The 18,502-nt window shown below is 35.3% G+C and overlaps 1 protein-coding gene and 1 pseudogene across 2 annotated transcripts; both read left to right on the top strand.

Annotated features, from left to right (window-relative positions):
- Window positions 1-7,197: 7,197 nt before the first annotated feature.
- LOC308346830 (olfactory receptor 4F15-like) lies at window positions 7,198-9,063 on the top strand (annotated as a pseudogene). Its single transcript has 2 exons — window positions 7,198-7,705; window positions 8,683-9,063. The product of its transcript is annotated as an olfactory receptor 4F15-like (transcript).
- Window positions 9,064-14,131: 5,068 nt separating this feature from the next.
- Window positions 14,132-15,100, top strand: LOC308346847 (olfactory receptor 4F4-like; the record flags this gene model as incomplete). The annotated part of the gene is made up of 1 exon (XM_080809894.1): window positions 14,132-15,100. The coding sequence occupies exon 1, from the start codon at window positions 14,183-14,185 to the stop codon at window positions 15,098-15,100; it is 918 nt and encodes a 305-aa protein (XP_080666020.1). The 5' UTR covers window positions 14,132-14,182.
- Between the last annotated feature and the right edge of the window lie 3,402 nt (window positions 15,101-18,502).

Here is an 18,502-nt window from a genome sequence, read left to right as displayed (position 1 = left end):
ACGGGTTTTATATCTATTTCTTCAAGTTTGGTACGACAAGTGAAAGTATGTCTGTCCACTCAGGATATGTTTTCACCCTTATCCCTTCATTTCAGTGCTTTCAAACAATTCATCCTGAAGATCATCAAATCTATATAGGGATATTTTACACAAACCAACGTCCTGCCTGAAAACTTAACCTCTTCCCTCAACCCCCATTCATCACCAGGAATTCTTTTCTATTTTTCTCATGGGCAAACCAATATGACTCAAACATTTAGTCCCCCAAGAAAAACTAATCCTAGGCTCAGTATTGCTCTTATCTGAGACAACAGTAGGTCTCTCTCCTTTGCACCTAATTAGCTTATTTCCCATTATGAAGAATCTAATTCAGATTTAGTCTTTGAGGAAAGATTGTGCACAGAAATTAAGACAAAGCTCTCTGAATTTCTCTTCTCCTAAAAATGTATATCCTGTGGCTGAGGAGGCAGATAGGAAAGATGCTTTTGAATTATAAAACCACACCTGTCATGATTGCATCCCTCTCCCTAACCCACTTAACTCTGCTTCAGTGTCTGCTCTTCTGTAAAATATTTGTGTCAAAATTTTTCTTTTATTGAAAATATTTTTTTCCTTTTCTTTCTTTTATTTTTAATTTTATTTGACAGACAGAGGTCCCAAGTAGGCAGAGGTAGGCAGGGAGAGAGGGGGAAGCAGGCTTCCCGCTGAGCAGAGGGCCCCATGCTCTCTACCTGTAGAATGAAGTAACTGAACAAGATTCTCTCAAAGTTCTTTCTTACTTCTATACAAACTTATAATTCTGATCATCTTATTTGTTTAACCTGTATCTATATTTCTTGTTTAAAGAAGGGTATCCCTAGGCCCTGAACGATTGAAAAATATTTTATCTCCAACAGGAATGATACCAAACTCAATGGATTCTTGGCTTCTGAACTTCTGAGAGCTTCACAAAGTCACCAGGGTTTTCTAAAAAGGCAGAGAAACAAGTGCATGGTCTTTTTCTCCAGACAAGCTCTCTTAGGTCATTAGGATTTCCTCAACAATGATACATGGTATTCCAGATGTTTATAACAGAAAGGGTGGAAATTTCTTCACTCAACTAAATACTCACTTTTTATATGTATATCTGGGCTAAAACCAGGAAATACAAGCTTGTGGAGAAGGTATTGTTAAACTCAGTTTTTTCTCTATATATTTGGAAGGGCTACTGTTTTAGTTCTTATATAAATAATTCAATACCTATTCATAGGAAATTCATTCATCACATATTTCCTGGACTTCTATGTGCCAGCCACTGTTTTAGGCAGGTGATACAGTGTTAGACAAAGCAGAAAGGGTGCCTATACAAAAAACTTTAATTTTGTATTTGTGAAAAGCATATAAATACTAGAAGAAGGGTAAGTAAAATAGTGCCTGAAGGCTACACGAATGCTTTTGATCAGTTACTTCCTAATTTTTTAGTGGTGACTCACCTGTCAGTTTGCTGAACTACCCTCTCCATTCTACCAAACCCTGCTCCCACACCCATGATTCACATGCTCCAAGTCTTAACTTGTCTTTATATCAGTGGCCAGTTTCCCTACAGCTTTACTATTACTTTCCATTCTTTCAGTCAAAAGATACCTAAAGCAGTGAATGAAAATCCAAATAAAATTCAAACCCAGGTGTTTGTAATTCATCAATGTGTTTTGGTTTAAACTTGCTCAAGCAACATATGCAAAGACATGCAATGTTCTACCAATGCCTTTTTTGATTATCATTTTATCTTCCTTATTTGTTTTTTAGGAATTTTTTCTAGGATTTTCTTATTCCTTCTCCTATTCATCACTTTACTTTCTCCATATCTTTCCAATACACCTTCATTCTTCCCCTTTATGTGTTCTTCCTACCTGTCCTTTACACATGCTACTGATTCTGATTTCAACATGTTGATTACACTCAATTCCATATTTTGCATTGCAGTTGTCCATGTTATAGCAATTAAAGTTTATGAATCGGTTATATTATATGTTATAAATGGAAGGTTAGAGTCTTTAGACTAACAGGTTCGTGTAGTGTGGGATTTTCTTTTTTTTTTTAATTAAATTTTTTATTTATTTTCAGCGTAACAGTATTCATTGTTTTTTCACCACACCCAGTGCTCCATGCAATCTGTGCCCTCCCTAATACCCACCACCTTGTTCCCCCAACCTCCCACCCCCACCCCTTCAAAACCCTCAGGTTGTTTTTCAGAGTCCATAGTCTCTCATGGTTCACCTCCCCTTCCAATTTCCCTCAACTCCCTTCTCCTCTCCATCTACCCTTGTCCTCTATATTATTTGTTATGCTCCACCAATAAGTGAAACCATATGATACTTGACTTTCTCTGTTTGACTTATTTCATTCAGCATAATCTCTTCCAGTCCTGTCCATGTTGCTACAAAAGTTGGGTATTCATCCTCTCTGATGGAGGCATAATACTCCATAGTGTATATGGACCACATCTTCCTTATCCATTCATCCGTCGAAGGGCATCTTGGTTCTTTCCACAGTTTGGCGACCGTGGCCATTGCTGCTATAAACATTGGGGTAGAGATGGCCCTCCTTTTCACTACATCTGTATCTTTGGGGTAAATACCCAGCAGTGCAATTGCAGGGTCATAGGGAAGATCTATTTTTAATTTCCTGAGGAATCTCCACACTGTTCTCCAAAGTGGCTGCACCAGTTTGCATTCCCACCAACAGTGTAAGAGGGTTCCCCTTTCTCCACATCCTCTCCAACACACGTTGTTTCCTGTCTTGCTAATTTTGGCCATTCTAACTGGTGTAAGGTGGTATCTCAATGTGGTTTTTGTTTTTTTTTAATTAAATTTTTTATTTATTTTCAGCGTAACAGTATTCATTGTTTTTTCACCACACCCAGTGCTCCATGCAATGTGGTTTTGATTTGAATCTCCCTGATGGCTAGTGATGATGAACATTTTTTCATGTGTCTGGTAGCCATTTGTATGTCTTCATTGGAGAAGTGTCTGTTCATATCTTCTGCCCATTTTTTGATATGATTATCTGTTTTGTGTGTGTTGAGTTTGAGGAGTTCTTTATAGATCCTGGATATCAACCTTTTATCTGTACTGTCATTTGCAAATATCTTGTTTATAAAAATTATCACTCAAACTCCAAGACAAACATGATTTCAGTAGTACTAGACTAACAGTAATGGGAATTCCCAAATCTGACAAATTAGTTCAGAGATTTTAAGGGATTTATAAGATAAAATAGCCACTTTTATGATAAGATCCTGAAGTATAGGGTTTACATATTTTATCTTAGCCTCACATGATCTCAAGAAGTCATTATTCTTTAGCTTCAACTTTATTTCTCCAAACTGAATTTGATGATGAGCTTGGAAAGTCACCAAACACATTCTCTTCAGCAGGTAGAGGATATTGCCATGAACTTCTTCCATGAAATAAGGATGACCTTTTAACTCTACAATGCTCCTCAGATTCAACTCCCCTCCCAAAGGATTATGCCCTTTTAATTTAGATGATTCAAATGTGAATAAAAGCCCAGTGATCGCAGTATGAATGAAGTGGTAAAGCATGGTTTACAGAGAAAATGTTAGAAAGACTATTTAGAACATGTAGGTAAGAGGAGGTAGAAGACAATGTAAAAATGAAAAGGTAACAAAAATAATTTCATATATGTGGAAATAGGAAAAGAATAAAACCTACTTGTGTCCATCTGCTATATTCCCATACCATTGTTTTTTCTATCCCATTTGCACTTCATTGTCTCCATTTATTTGACCACTAATTGTGTCTCTCTTAATATTTGCTAAGAATTTCCTAACATTAATAACCTTGTTCACTCTGAACTGGGTGGGACCACCAGAACATCTACTTTCTTTCTATTTATTTCATGGTTAGCAGAATTCATTATAAATGGCCAACCCTAGTCAAACTGAAGCAGGGGAGATGCTCTGTCAATTATCTGGATGGAAATGCCCCCCAAAATTCCAACTTAATGATAGTTTTATATAAATGACAAGAAGCTTAATCAGGACCCTTTATTTACTAAGCTATATCTACTCCTTTCACAAACCCACACACACACCTTAATAATCACGTCTATGAACTCATTTCTGGCAGTTTATGAAGATGGCTGATTAAGCAGGAGAACTATTAGAGTGTTACTTACTCAGTTAATTTGTCATCCAATAATTATGAGTCAATCATTGTTTTCAAACATTCTTAATAAAGCATTTCTTGAACTCTCCATCCTTTTTGATTTTTTTAAAAAGATTTATTTATTTACTTTAGAGAGTGAGAGACCATCAGCAGAGGCGGGGCAGAGGAAGAAACAGAGTGAGGGAATCTCAAGGTGACTCCATGCTGAGCACAGAGCCTGATGTGGGGCTCCATTTCATGACCCTGAAATCATGACCTGAGCTGAAACCAAGAATAGAATGCTCAACAAAATAAATCACTCAGGTGTCCCTTTGATGTTTTTATCAAAAAACAAAGTACATATACCAAATAATATTTCAAATCTAAAGAGATTTTTTTAATTCTAAAGTCAGAATCAATTACTATTATTTAAAATATTGACTATGCAATTTGATTACTTTTTTGCACTTAATATTCTAGAGAAAAATCTTCCTAGTGCTACTATAAACTCTTTTATAAACATTTATTTTAATAACTATTACATTCCATTATATGCAAATATTGTAAAAGACTTAAAACTAATGTTTGGCATTTAAATTGTTCAGTTTTTCCACTGCAGAGTGTAATGAACATTTCTGTGCCGGAAACTTTTTCTGTCAAATAGAACTCCATAAGGAGTACTATTGCATCAAATGATAAGGATCAATATTACTGATACATAATTCAAAATGTTTTCTTTAATGCTTGAATCAGACTGTATTTCCCCCCAGCAATGTATGAAGATATCTATTTCATTGAGGCTTCCTGGTTTTGATAATAACTGCAAAATTCTTTGTAATTAATTGGAAACTAATATATATTTTATCTTATTTCTTTGATTTGTAAAGAAGAAATGAATATACCTACACCCACAGAGTTGACATTTATGAATTCTCTCTTGATATCAATTGTGTCTAGTAGGTTTTGAAAGTTTTACTGAATGGTTTGATCTCTTTTTTTATATTATAAAGATACAAACCTTTTGTCTCTCTATAACATTTCAATTACAAATATGATTTATGTGTTTCTTTGGAGAAAATTGTTTTTAAGGACTTATGAGAAACAGACTTCAGAAGTGTCTTAACTATTGTTATGTTAACTGTTACTATTCTATACTCATTTCTAATTTTTTATTATTCTTTTTTTTACAGAAGTAAATAAGAAAACGTATGAATTTTAATTCAGAAATAAGATGAATTTATTACATATGTGCAAGTATATTTGTTCTATATAACTTTATTTTAATTAAATTTTTGATTTATTTTCAGTGTAACAGTATTCATTGTTTTTTCACCACACCCAGTGCTCCATGCAATCTGTGCCCTCCCCAATACCCACCACCTGGTTCCCCCAACCTCCCACCCCCCACCCCTTCAAAACCCTCAGGTTGTTTTTCAGAGTCCATAGTCTCTCATGGTTCACCTCCCCTTCCAATTTCCAACTCCCTTCTCCTCTCCATCTACCCTTGTCCTCTATGTTATTTGTTATGCTCCACTAATAAGTGAAACCATATGATACTTGACTCTCTCTGCTTGACTTATTTCACTCAGCATAATCTCTTCCAGTCCTGTCCATGTTGCTACAAAAGTTGGGTATTCGTCCTTTCTGATGGAGGCATAATACTCCATAGTGTATATGGACCACATCTTCCTTATCCATTCATCCGTCAAAGGGCATCTTGGTTCTTTCCACAGTTTGGCGACCATGGCCATTGCTGCTATAAACATTGGGGTAGAGATGGCCCTCCTTTTCACTACATCTGTATCTTTGGGGTAAATACCCAGCAGTGCAATTGCAGGGTCATAGGGAAGCTCTATTTTTAATTTCCTGAGGAATCTCCACACTGTTCTCCAAAGTGGCTGCACCAGTTTGCATTCCCACCAACAGTGTAAGAGGGTTCCCCTTTCTCCACATCCTCTCCAACACACGTTGTTTCCTGTCTTGCTAATTTTGGCCATTCTAACTGGTGTAAGGTGGTATCTCAATGTGGTTTTGATTTGAATCTCCCTGATGGCTAGTGATGATGAACATTTTTTCATGTGTCTGGTAGCCATTTGTATGTCTTCATTGGTGGCATCACGTTACCTGATTTCAAGCTTTAATACAAAGCTGTGATCACCAAGACAGCATGGTACTGGCATAAAAACAGACACATGGACCAATGGAACAGAGTAGAGAGCCCAGATATGGACCCTCAACTCTATGGTCAAATAACCTTCGACAAAACAGGAAAAAATATCCAGTGGAAAAAAGACAGTCTCTTCAATAAATGGTGCTGGGAAAACTGGACAGCTATATGTAGAAGAATTAAACTTGACCATTCTCTTACACCGTACACAAAGATAAACTCGAAATGGATAATTTTTTATTATTCTTTTAAAAGGTCCATCTATTTTTTGTTTCAAAAAAACTTTTTTAGGGGCACCTGGGAGGCTCAGTGGGTTAAGGCCTCTGCCTTCAGCTCAGGTCGTGATCTCAGGGTCCTGGGATCGAGCCCCACATCGGGCTCTCTGCTCAGTGGGGAGCCTGCTTCCTCCTCTCTCTCTGCCTGCCTCTCTGCCTACTTGTGATCTCTGTCTGTCAAATAAATAAATGGAATCTTAAAAAAAAAACTTTTTTATAATCTCATGTACACTCTTCCAATTTTCTAGGAGCCAATACATATTATTTTTGTTTTTATTTTTTATTATTTTCTTTTACCTGAATTCCTTGAGTTTAATATGTACATCCATTTCTAAATTCTTAAGTTGCCTGATTACTTCATGTGCTTGAATAAATAAGAGCAAATTTAATGCAGTAGATGGCCTCTGAGTGTAGCTTTGGTCATACTACCAAACCCATACCCTGGGTTCCCATGATTTTGTTAATAATTTACTATCAATTAAATAAAAGATCTGTCAGTAACCAATTTAAATTATCAACAGTTGACACATAGTTTTTAGTGCCTCAAAGCTGATCCTTCTTTCATTTCTTTCAGGTCCCTTCAGAGTCTTCCCTTCCTTATGATTCAATGGACCAAGTAAATGGCTCTGTGATAACTGAGTTTGTGTTACTGGGACTTGTACAATCCTTAGGAATACAGGTCTTCCTTTTTCTTTTCTTCCTTTGTGCTATGTGGGAATTATCTTGGGAAACCTCTTCATTATGTTAACAGTGATTTTGGATTTTCATTTACACAACCTATCACTCATTCGTTGACCTGGGGCTTTCATTCACAACAGTTCCTAGGATGATCTCTGATCTTTTCAGTGGTTGCAAAATCATTTCCTTCCACAATTGCATGATACAAATGTTCTTTATTCATGTCATGGGAGGAGTTGAGATGGTACTGCTCATAGCCATGGCATATGACAGGTACACAGCAATTTGCAAGCCTCTCCACTATCTAACTACTATGAATCCCAAAATGTGCATGCTTTTGATAGTAGCTGCTTAGATTACTGGGCAACTCATGCTGTGTCTCAGTTTGTTTTTGTCATAAATTTACCTTTCTGTGGCCCTAACAATTTGGGGATTTTGTTTTTTTTTAATTTTCAGCATAACAGTATTCATTGTTTTTTCACCACACCCAGTGCTCCATGCAATCTGTGCCCTCCCTAATACCCACCACCTGGTTCCCCCAACCTCCCACCCCCGCCCCTTCAAAACCCTCAGGTTGTTTTTCAGAGTCTGTAGTCTCTCATGGTTCACCTCACCTTCCAATTTCCCTCAACTCCCTTCTCCTCTCCATCTACCCTTGTCCTCTATATTATTTGTTATGCTCCACTAATAAGTGAAACCATATGATACTTGAATCTCTCTGCTTGACTTATTTCACTCAGCATAATCTCTTCCAGTCCTGTCCATGTTGCTACAAAAGTTGGGTATTCGTCCTTTCTGATGGAGGCATAATACTCCATAGTGTATATGGACCACATCTTCCTTATCCATTCATCCGTTGAAGGGCATCTTGGTTCTTTCCACAGTTTGGCGACCGTGGCCATTGCTGCTATAAACATTGGGGTAGAGATGGCCCTCCTTTTCACTACATCTGTATCTTTGGGGTAAATACCCAGCAGTGCAATTGCAGGATCATGGGGAAGCTCTATTTTTAACTTCTTGCGGAATCTCCACACTGTTCTCCAAAGTGGCTGCACCAGTTTGCATTCCCACCAACAGTGTAAGAGGGTTCCCCTTTCTCCACATCCTCTCCAACACACGTTGTTTCCTGTCTTGCTAATTTTGGCCATTCTAACTGGTGTAAGGTGGTATCTCAATGTGGTTTTGATTTGAATCTCCCTGATGGCTAGTGATGATGAACATTTTTTCATGTGTCTGGTAGCCATTTGTATGTCTTCATTGGAGAAGTGTCTGTTCATATCTTCTGCCCATTTTTTAATATGATTGTCTGTTTTGTGTGTGTTGAGTTTGAGGAGTTCTTTATAGATCCTGGATATCAACCTTTTGTCTGTACTGTCATTTGCAAATATCTTCTCCCATTCCGTGTGTTGGGGAGCTTTTGTTATGATTTCCCTAGGGTTATTAAACTTGCATGTATGGACACTTACAAACTAGAATTTGTGGTCACTGCCAACAGTCTCTTCATATCTATGGGCACCTTCTTTTTCTTAACTGCATCATACATCTTTATCCTGATAATTGTCAGACAACATTCTTCAAAAGATTTATCCAAAGCGTTCATCACTCTATCAGCTCACATCACGGTAGTGGTTTCGTTTTTTGCCCCATGCATGTTTCTCTATGTGTGGCCTTTCCCTACCAAGTCAATGGATACATTTTTGCCATCATAGACTTTGCCATCAGTCCCATATTAAATCCTGCCATCCATACTTTAAGGAACAGAGATATGAAAGTGGTGATGAGAAGGCTGAGTTAAAGAGTTGTAAGTTCTAGGGAGATGCCATAACAGACTTCACTGGTAAGAGCAGAAGGTGAATGTCATGAACCATCAGGACCCTTATGACCACCACGAACACTATGGATTAAGTACAATTTTGTTACTGTCCTTAAAAAACTGAGAACTCTACATAAAAGAGGTATTGAATCAAATACTTTCACTTTCAAATAGAGCTGCAGTTATTTCTGTTAAGTATGCAAAATAAAGTATTATATATTCCTTCCTACCTACAATACTACATGGTAATTACCATCAATGAGTACATTCAATTTTCATGTTTTTTATCTCTATGTAAATACATACATGTATATATGGTTGAATTTTATTTATCAATATTTTCATATTGATTATAAGCATTGCTAGAAATCAATATTTCGTATGGAAATTTTGTGGATCCAATGGATAAAATGTGAGTTTATTCAAACTAGCACCCATTAAAAGTCAAGAAAGAAATATTTCTCATCCTAATTATATTTTATGTTAGATAAATAGGCAGGCAACACTATGCTACAATTCCTAAGAATTGTTTACTGTTTTTAATTGTCAAAGTATTTTGTACAATGTTGCTTTAGAAATATACTCTACTATTTTATATAATGCAAAATTTGTCTATGTTCCATTTTTTCCAACAGATTTCTGTCATCCTTGCAGTCTTCCTCAAAGAATTTCTTGATTCACCCTAAAACAGTATCTACAATTATCAAAGCATTTCAAGGATGTTATTACTTAAATAAAAGCATCCAACCCAGATCTCATCTTATATAATATACCTATACTTAATCCAGGGTGCTTAGGACAAAGAAGATGGCTGACATATTTACTTTACTTTTCCAGGTAAAACTTGGGAAGTCTGATGAGTCAAGGAGCATGACTGAGAAATCAGCTGGATGCATCCCAATGACTGATTTAAGAAACATTAATTGTGGTGACTCAGCTCAATTGTAACTGCTGAATTGTAATTAAAGCTGCTCAAAAAAGTGGTAAAAAATAAATGACACTTTCTTTTTACTGGTGAAGATATTTTCCCCTATATTTTATCTGAAAGTGGTAATAAATGCTATATGCTATCCTCTTTGTATAGTGTCTAAAGCATTATTGTTTATTGTCTACTTAATCCATCTAGATTTTAATATTGGAAGTTTATCTTACTGCTTTCACTATGACTCTAAAAAAAAAAAGTCACCTTTAACAGAGAAAGACATAAAAAAACCACACACACACACACACACACACACACAAAACAGAGAAAGACAAATACTATATGATATCACTTATTGGTGAAATCTCAAACACAAAACAAATGAAAAACAAATTGACTTTTAGAGAAAAAAACCTGGTGGATGCCACAAGGCATATGGGTGGGGTATGGGAGAAATAAAGGGGATTCATAATACAAACATCCAGTTTTAAAGAAAGTAAGTCACAGAGATGAATAGTATAGCATATGGAATAAAGTCAATAATATTGTAATAATGTATGTTGACAGACAATGACTACACTTAGTGTACCGAGCATTGAGTAAGGTACAGAATTCTCAAATCAATGTTTTATACATTTGAAAGTAACATCACATGGTATGTCACTATATTGGAATATAAAGAGAATTAAGGGAAATGTAAATATAAGGAAATAAAGTTACACTTGCACAGAAAAACAAAATCACCCTTAGATTCAGTGAAGTACTAGAAATACCTACAAAAGCTGAGAAACTGTGACAACAGCCCCTGACTCAAAAAGATTCCATGTGTATCCTCAAGGGAAAACCTGTGAGACTATATTATTTAGTCTCAGCCCTCAAACTTCAGGCTGGCTATTTCCAGATCTCCTCACTTGCCTCCAGTCAACTCATAAATGGCTCTTAACCATGTGACTTACTAAGGAACACCAATCAGGCACACTTTATTCTCTTGGAAATGTTTTGCTTAAAGACAAAGTGCAAAAAGGAAAATCTGTACTCTTCCTTGCTCTGAAAATTGTTGCAGTCTCTTCCAGATATGAAGGAGGTGGGTGGAATGATGAAAGTGAAAGTAACCACAGTGTAGCATTTTACTGACAAGGAGATGTTTCTATTAGTAAGAACCCATTTAGCAGAATTCAATTGCATGTGCATCTTCAAGAAAAGTGGAAGGTCCTGTGAGGTCAGTTCAAATATTTAGAAGAGTTAGTATGAATATTAACAAGGATTACCCTAGGTGTGTTATAAAACTTAGTATATGTTACATAAGTGTTCTAAGTGTTTAGTTCTTCTGAGTCTTTCAGGCTAATCTCTTCTTTCCTTTCTATTTAAAGATGCTTTTTCCATATACCCAGAAGCAGTGTTCTCTTAATTACCTCTTTCCATCCTTCCTACAATACAATCTGGCTTGGGATATTTCTTTCACATATAGGTGTAAATCATACTTCTAGAGTTATGGAATTTCACCTTTGAGAGGTTTTGGTCCAATGAGCTCATTTGTAAACAGGAAAACTAAGGCTTGGACATTCTGAATCACATGCCAAAATCACACGGTAACTTTGTACTAAAACCCCCAAATCTACTGACTTCAATCTCAGTGAAACTTATGAGGACTTTAGGTATTTTTCTTTAAAGAGGGGTAAAAGATATTTAGGACAAATGTAACACCCTCATTGTTGAATTTTAAGTTTAATCTAGTACATAGGGAAAAATTTTCTTTTCCTATAGCTATAGCTGGCTCTTCATGAATGCTATAGCCAGTGTCGAAGACTCTGGAGAACTTCTTCAATAAACTTAATGTTTAACTTAGAATCAATAGAATTCTTCTCAAGCTCCTTGAGCCAATTTTGAAGAATCAGATATGAGCTTTGAAAGGATTACATAGGTAGCAGGTCCCCTGTAACTGAGAATCCACCATCATCACTCACTCCTCCATAGCATACACTCAGGACATGAGATGTCTTAACTCAGTGAGCAAGAAATTCCTCTTGCTGAGGAGCAGCATATCTTAATTCTTGTTACCATGCTCTAAAGTCTTTTTGCTGCAAAAGAGAAACCATTACCCTTGGTATATTTCTTATGGAGATGTGAGTATCGAGTTTGTCCTCTCAGTGAAATGAAATGGTTGCAGCACATAAGTAATTGCTGAAGTTCCTTTCTAAGTTGCATACTTTGATTCTTAAGAATGATCCTAGCCAATAAGTGACATCAGAAATGATCTCACAACAGGAATCCCATCCTCTCTGTTGTCAATGATCACTATGATTGTATTTATTACTGTGCTAAGCAGGAGGGAAGAGAGGGGTTATGCTTGTTTTATTATTTGACTTCTTTTTATACATGGAAATATAATTAGAATTGCTAAATTCATACAGAACTTTGAAAACAGTAATAGGGAGCATTAGTGGATAGGGCTAAGTAATGGAATTGGGATATGAAAGAGAAAAGTTGAATTTCCAAAGGCAACACAATATCCACAATTAGGAAAATGTTGAAAAGAAATACTACTACTCCCCAAGAAATTTGGTAATAATAACGCACTATACTTTCAGGCCTCTTTAGGACCCATCTATTTCCACAATTATTCAGAATAAAATCATTTACATTGTTTTAAAAAAATCTCCCACATCCTGTTGACAAATGTCCTGTTCTTATTACCTTAATAATGGCTATTATGTATAGACTATTCACTATTTGTTAGAAATTTGTATTAAACAATTGCACATAATTCTTCAATAGTTCTGTGCTGTACTCATAATAGAATACCTTAGCAGGCATTCCAGAATCCTTTTTCGATTTTATCTCCTACTAAACTCTTTCACATTATCTCTCATGCAAATTTTTTTGCATTTTTCTCACTTTTCATTTCACCACTGAATCACCTTTTATTATTTCCCTGTTTTTTTTAAATTCTATTTTTCATCTTTAATTTTATTTTGGATTAAATCCTTTTCTTCTAAGCACTTCCATATCACTAAATGGTAAGTATGAATTCCATTCTCTATAAGGCCTCTTACCTTCTATTCTAGAATACTCATTTATTTTAGCTTCTCCTAAGACTAGATTTCTACATATGTTTTGGCTCTTACATTTCTATCCAAGCTTCTGAGAGACTATGAAAATTATTTTGGAATTCTGTCCCTCACTCATGCCCTATAGAGTATTAGATTAGTGGGCACGTGGAGAATTTTTAAGCCAGTACATTCATTCTAAAGATGGGAAAACAGAAGAACAGGGAGCTAAAATTCAATCATCTTGTTATGATTGTTATTTCTAGACTACAAGTAAAATCCATTAATGATTATTGGGGAGCCAGGGTTCCTGTATGAATCAGAAGTTGATAAATCTTACTGCTAATAATTATCTAAATCTATTGTGCACTCACTAAATACAAAAACTGCCCCAAAACCTTTACTTTTACTACTTTATTTGAAATTCATAATAACCATAAGAATTTAATATAATTAGTATCCACATTTGTAAAAATGGTAAAAATAAGACTTAAGTAGGGACCTTAAAATGTCCACAGACTACATTCAAAACTTATGCATTACAAATTGCCGCACATAGCAAAACTGTGAAAAAGGATTTGTCTTAGTTTGTTGGAGAGGTTTCCAATGACCAAAATATAAAATTATCATGATGGGCTACAAAACCTCTAGGAGTACTTTTTCAAAAATGGATGTAGTAAAATGGTGCTATAAATGTAAAGATCATACAATATTGCATTTACTTAAGAGCTAAGAGAATGGTTACAGAATATAAACTGTTTTGGAGCTCAAGGAAAAGGAGCCAAATGTAGGCTGGCAGTATAGACTTAACCTGGCAGAGAGAACAGCATGAACAAAGGTATTTTATTGGGATAATTATTAGGATAAATGGAAATACTAAGTAGACTTGAATAAGTGAATGATAAGGCATCATCAGGAAGAGTGTAAGATAAAATAGTAGGTTTAGATTGTGTGCATTTTGAAAGTGTTTGTGTAATAAACCACAGAAAGTCATTATGTGAGTGAGCAGAATAATACAAAATGAGACTTTGAATTGGATTCTAATAATTCTGACTTCCTTCTTACTCTATTCTCCAAGGTAACTACAGAGGCTGTTTCCTGGAATGAATCAATAAGTGACACAAATTACTCCATGGTGACAGAGTTCATTTTTCTGGGACTCTCCAATTCTCAGGAATTGCAGATTTTCCTCTTTGTGTTCTTTTTTGTATTCTATGTAGGAATTGTGTGTGGAAACCTTCTTATTGTCATAACTGTGGCCTCTGACTCCCACCTTCACTCCCCCATGTACTTCCTGCTGGCTAACCTCTCACTCACTGACCTGTGTCTATCTTCTGTCACAGCCCCCAAGATGATTGCTGACTTTTTCAGTAAACGCAAAGTCATCTCTTTCAAGGGCTGCCTTGCTCAGATATTTCTCCTTCACTTTTTTGGTGGGAGTGAGTTGGTGATCCTTATAGCCATGGCCTTTGACAGATATATAGCAATCTGTAACCCCCTTCGCTACACTACTGTTATGTGTGGCAATGTATGTGTTGGCCTTGTGGCAGCTGCATGGGGGACTGGTTTCCTCCATTCAGTGAGCCAGTTGGCCTTTGCAGTGAACTTACCTTTCTGTGGTCCCAATGAGGTTGACAGCTTTTATTGTGACCTACCTAGGGTTATCAAACTTGCTTTTACAGTCACCTATAGGTTGGATATCATGGTCATTGCTAACAGTGGTGTGCTCACTGTGTGTTCTTTTGTTTTCCTAATCATCTCCTATGTTATCATCCTAGTGACCATCCAACAACACCCTTCACACCAGTCATCCAAGGCCCTGTCCACTTTGACTGCTCACATCACAGTAGTTCTTTCGGTTTTTGGACCATGTATCTTCATTTATGCCTGGCCGTTCCCCACCAAGTCATTAGATAAATCCCTTGCTGTGTTTTATTCTGTGGTCACTCCTCTTTTGAACCCAATTATATACACGCTGAGGAACAAGGACATGAAGACTGCAATGAATCGGTTGAGAAAACAGAATGTGAACTCTAGGGAAAAGTCTTAAATCTCCTGTAACTGTAAGGCTAATCTAAGACAATGATGTAGCAAAGTTGATGTATTATTTAGTAAACCTCATGAAAATCTTACCTCCATTTCCATATCCTTTATTAATTTTCTAAGAACATTCATATACATTGTCTCAATTTATCCTTTGACAATTTTGCATTTTATATTTTTAGATACAGATAAAAAGTTGATATGCCTTCCAAATATTATCTCACTAATCCTCAGAACAACAGCAAAAATCTGTCAATATTTGTCAGGTGAACATGATAACCACTACACTACGGAAACAAATCTGTCAATATTTGTACACTCCTGTGACTACCTGAGCAGTCCTGAGCATAATACAGGGAAAGACAGAAACTAGCCTGATTTTTTTTTTTTACATTTTACATGGCTCATTTTCCCTAAAAACATCAAGGAAGCAACTGCCATATGCTTCACTCAAAAAATATTCTTAGTGCTCAGAATATTGATCAACTAACTTTATAGAGATTTAGAAAAGAAACTCTTAACACTTTTACAGTCCATAGTTCCTTCCAATCACTAGAGCAACCCATAATCCATGAGTTCATTATCAGGAGTGACAGGAAGAGGGAGTCTGCCTAATAGGCACTTGACATCCTGTGCATACAAGAAGAGCTCATACGCAGTAAAATGTACATAGAAGGTCCAAGTCTCTCAACAGGTTGGCAAAAAGTACATCAATTTGGTCCATCCATGTCATTTTTCCATGGTTAGCTTTTAAGAACATAGATTTTGAAGTCAAAAGAGATGGGTTCAACTCTACTTATGCATTACTAACCATGATCAAGCATTTTGTCAAACTTGCCTTACCCTCAGTTTCCACGTGTGCAAAAGAAGGATAATGATACCTATACATATGGTTATTATGATGGATAATGAGACAATAGATATAAATCAGATAAATAGCACATTTTGTGGCAAGTTATCTGGACGCAATAAATATCAACTACTACTGTCATTATTATAAAAAGCCTCTATGCCAACAAACAAAAAGTTCTCAACCCTTATTTTATCCCAACACACTTGAAAGATAGGATATCTATCAATCTTAACAAATGCTCATTTGAAGACATCATAGTTGTAAGTATGCATATATTTATTTGCAAGTGTGTACCCATGCTCATACACTGTACCATGCTAGGAAGACATGCCAAAAAGTCAAGATAAAAGTACAGGGAATATAATTTTTTTAAAAAGCTTGGCAAATGAGTCTGATAAATAGTTCCACTCTCCAGCAAGAATCACTGAATCAGGCTAATATTGAAGATTAAATATTCTAAGAAAAAAAAAGAATGTGGTTTTCCAAAGTGAAGCTTGAATTAATATGAGAGTCAAATGATAAGAGAATCAAAATTATGTTTGCCACAGGAAAAAAAGAGAATAGAAACTCCAGTAGCAGGTTAAAAACACATAAGAAAATAAGTATATGATAAAGGCAGTATTTCAAATCAGTGGAGGAAGGGAGAACCGAGTAATGTCATGGTAGAACAACTGGACAACAATACAGGAAATGATATATTGGACCTTTTCCTCATGCCATATGCTGGGACAATTTCTAACTAAATTCAAGCCTAAGTCTTTTTTCTTAACTATACAAATACTAACAGAAAACATGGATTATATCTTTGTAACCCCTGAATATGGTAAAGATTGATAATATTAACTATATCAAATTAAAGTTTTAAATGCATGATAAAACCATGAGCAAGGCAGAAAAGATAAATGTGATATTAGAAAAAAGTTTTTACAATTCACATCACAAAGAATATTAGCTATAACAGTAAAGAACTTCTAAAAAATACCAGCAAACAAACAAATGGGCAAAACATGAATATACAATTGACATTTAAGGAGATATAAATGATGCTTAAATACATAAAAAAAAGTTCAAGCTCTCATATTAAGATCTATACAAACTAAAACCAATGTGAATATCAGTTTTGACCATAAGGTATGAAATATCTGACTTTAATAGTTAATAATACAAACTGTTGGTTCAGCTATACAGAAAGGGGCACCATCTGCATTGTTGATAAGAATACAAAATAGTTACCTCTTGACATTATTTATAAAATTTACCATGCTACTAGCTTTTGACCCAACAATCCTAATTCTATCCTAACAGCACATTTCAAAAATACAAAATAACCAATGCACAAGGTTACTTGTGGCAGCATTGTTTTTAACAGTAGAAGATTGGAAAATACCCAAAAGACAATGAGAAAAAAAACTGCATAAATTATACATAATGGAACACTATGGTACTATAAAAATTGCTGAGGAATATCTCCAAAAAACAGCTATGGAGGAATCTCCAAGATATATGTTAAATAAAAACAGTAAATTGAGAAAGAATATCTCCAGGTTGTGAATATTTATGTTTAAATGGGGATACATGTATTAGGCTTGTATGTGTATATAATTTATAAACATACATTTTATAAATACTTATAGAAATATATTTTCAACAATAAACCAAAAATTAAAAATGGTTTCTTATGGAAAGAGGAAGAGATAGGGCAAAGGACAGAGATAAGGGCTAGAGTTTTCAGAATATATCTTATTTTACAGTTTTAACACTGAAATCATGTAAATGTTTTTACATAATTAAAAATAAAATTAAATCAAAAGTAAAATCTCTCTAAGAAAAATCTCTCTAAGATAAGTCATAAAAGGAATCTCAAAAACTTTCAATATTAACACCTTAACAATATATGTTCTCTGACCACAATTCAATTAAATTAGAAAGCAACAACGGTAAGATATATAGAAAAGCCCAGGTATATTAAAACTAACCATCTATCTCTGAACACTTTCAAGGAAGAATTAGAATGGAATCTGAAAATACTTTAACTGAATTATAATAAAATTAGAATATGTCAAAAATTTTTATGCAACTAAAGAGAACTTTGAAATGTATTAGTTTAACATTGTGTTTTAAGTAGTAGAGAGCATTATTTAAGCTTCTCACTTAAAAAGTCAGGAGAAAAAAAGTACATTAAATCCAAATAAGTGGAAATAGAAATATTACACAAAAGAGAACTCACTGATAGAAAACAGACACAACATGAATTTTGTATTAGCTGGGTTCTCCAGAAAACAGAACAATAGGGTATGGGTGTGTGTGTGAGTGTCTGGGTGTGTGTGTGTGTGTTGATTTTAAAGAACTGGCTCACCCAGTTGTGGAGACTACCAAATGCAAAAGGCTGGCAGACTGGAGACCCAGGGAAGAATAGCTGATTTTGCAAATTGTGTCCAAGGGCAGAAAAGCCCAGACCACAATACAGAGAGTGGTCTTTACTGGAAGTGTTTTGTTTTCAATGTTACTCTTATCTAAAAAGTACTTTCAAAGATGTGATACAAAAGGTAAAAGCTA

The sequence above is a fragment of the Martes martes genome, assembly GCF_963455335.1.
Source record: "Martes martes genome assembly, chromosome: 7".
NCBI classification, from domain to species: domain Eukaryota; kingdom Metazoa; phylum Chordata; class Mammalia; order Carnivora; family Mustelidae; genus Martes; species Martes martes.
This window is presented reverse-complemented; position numbering and strand designations above follow the sequence as displayed.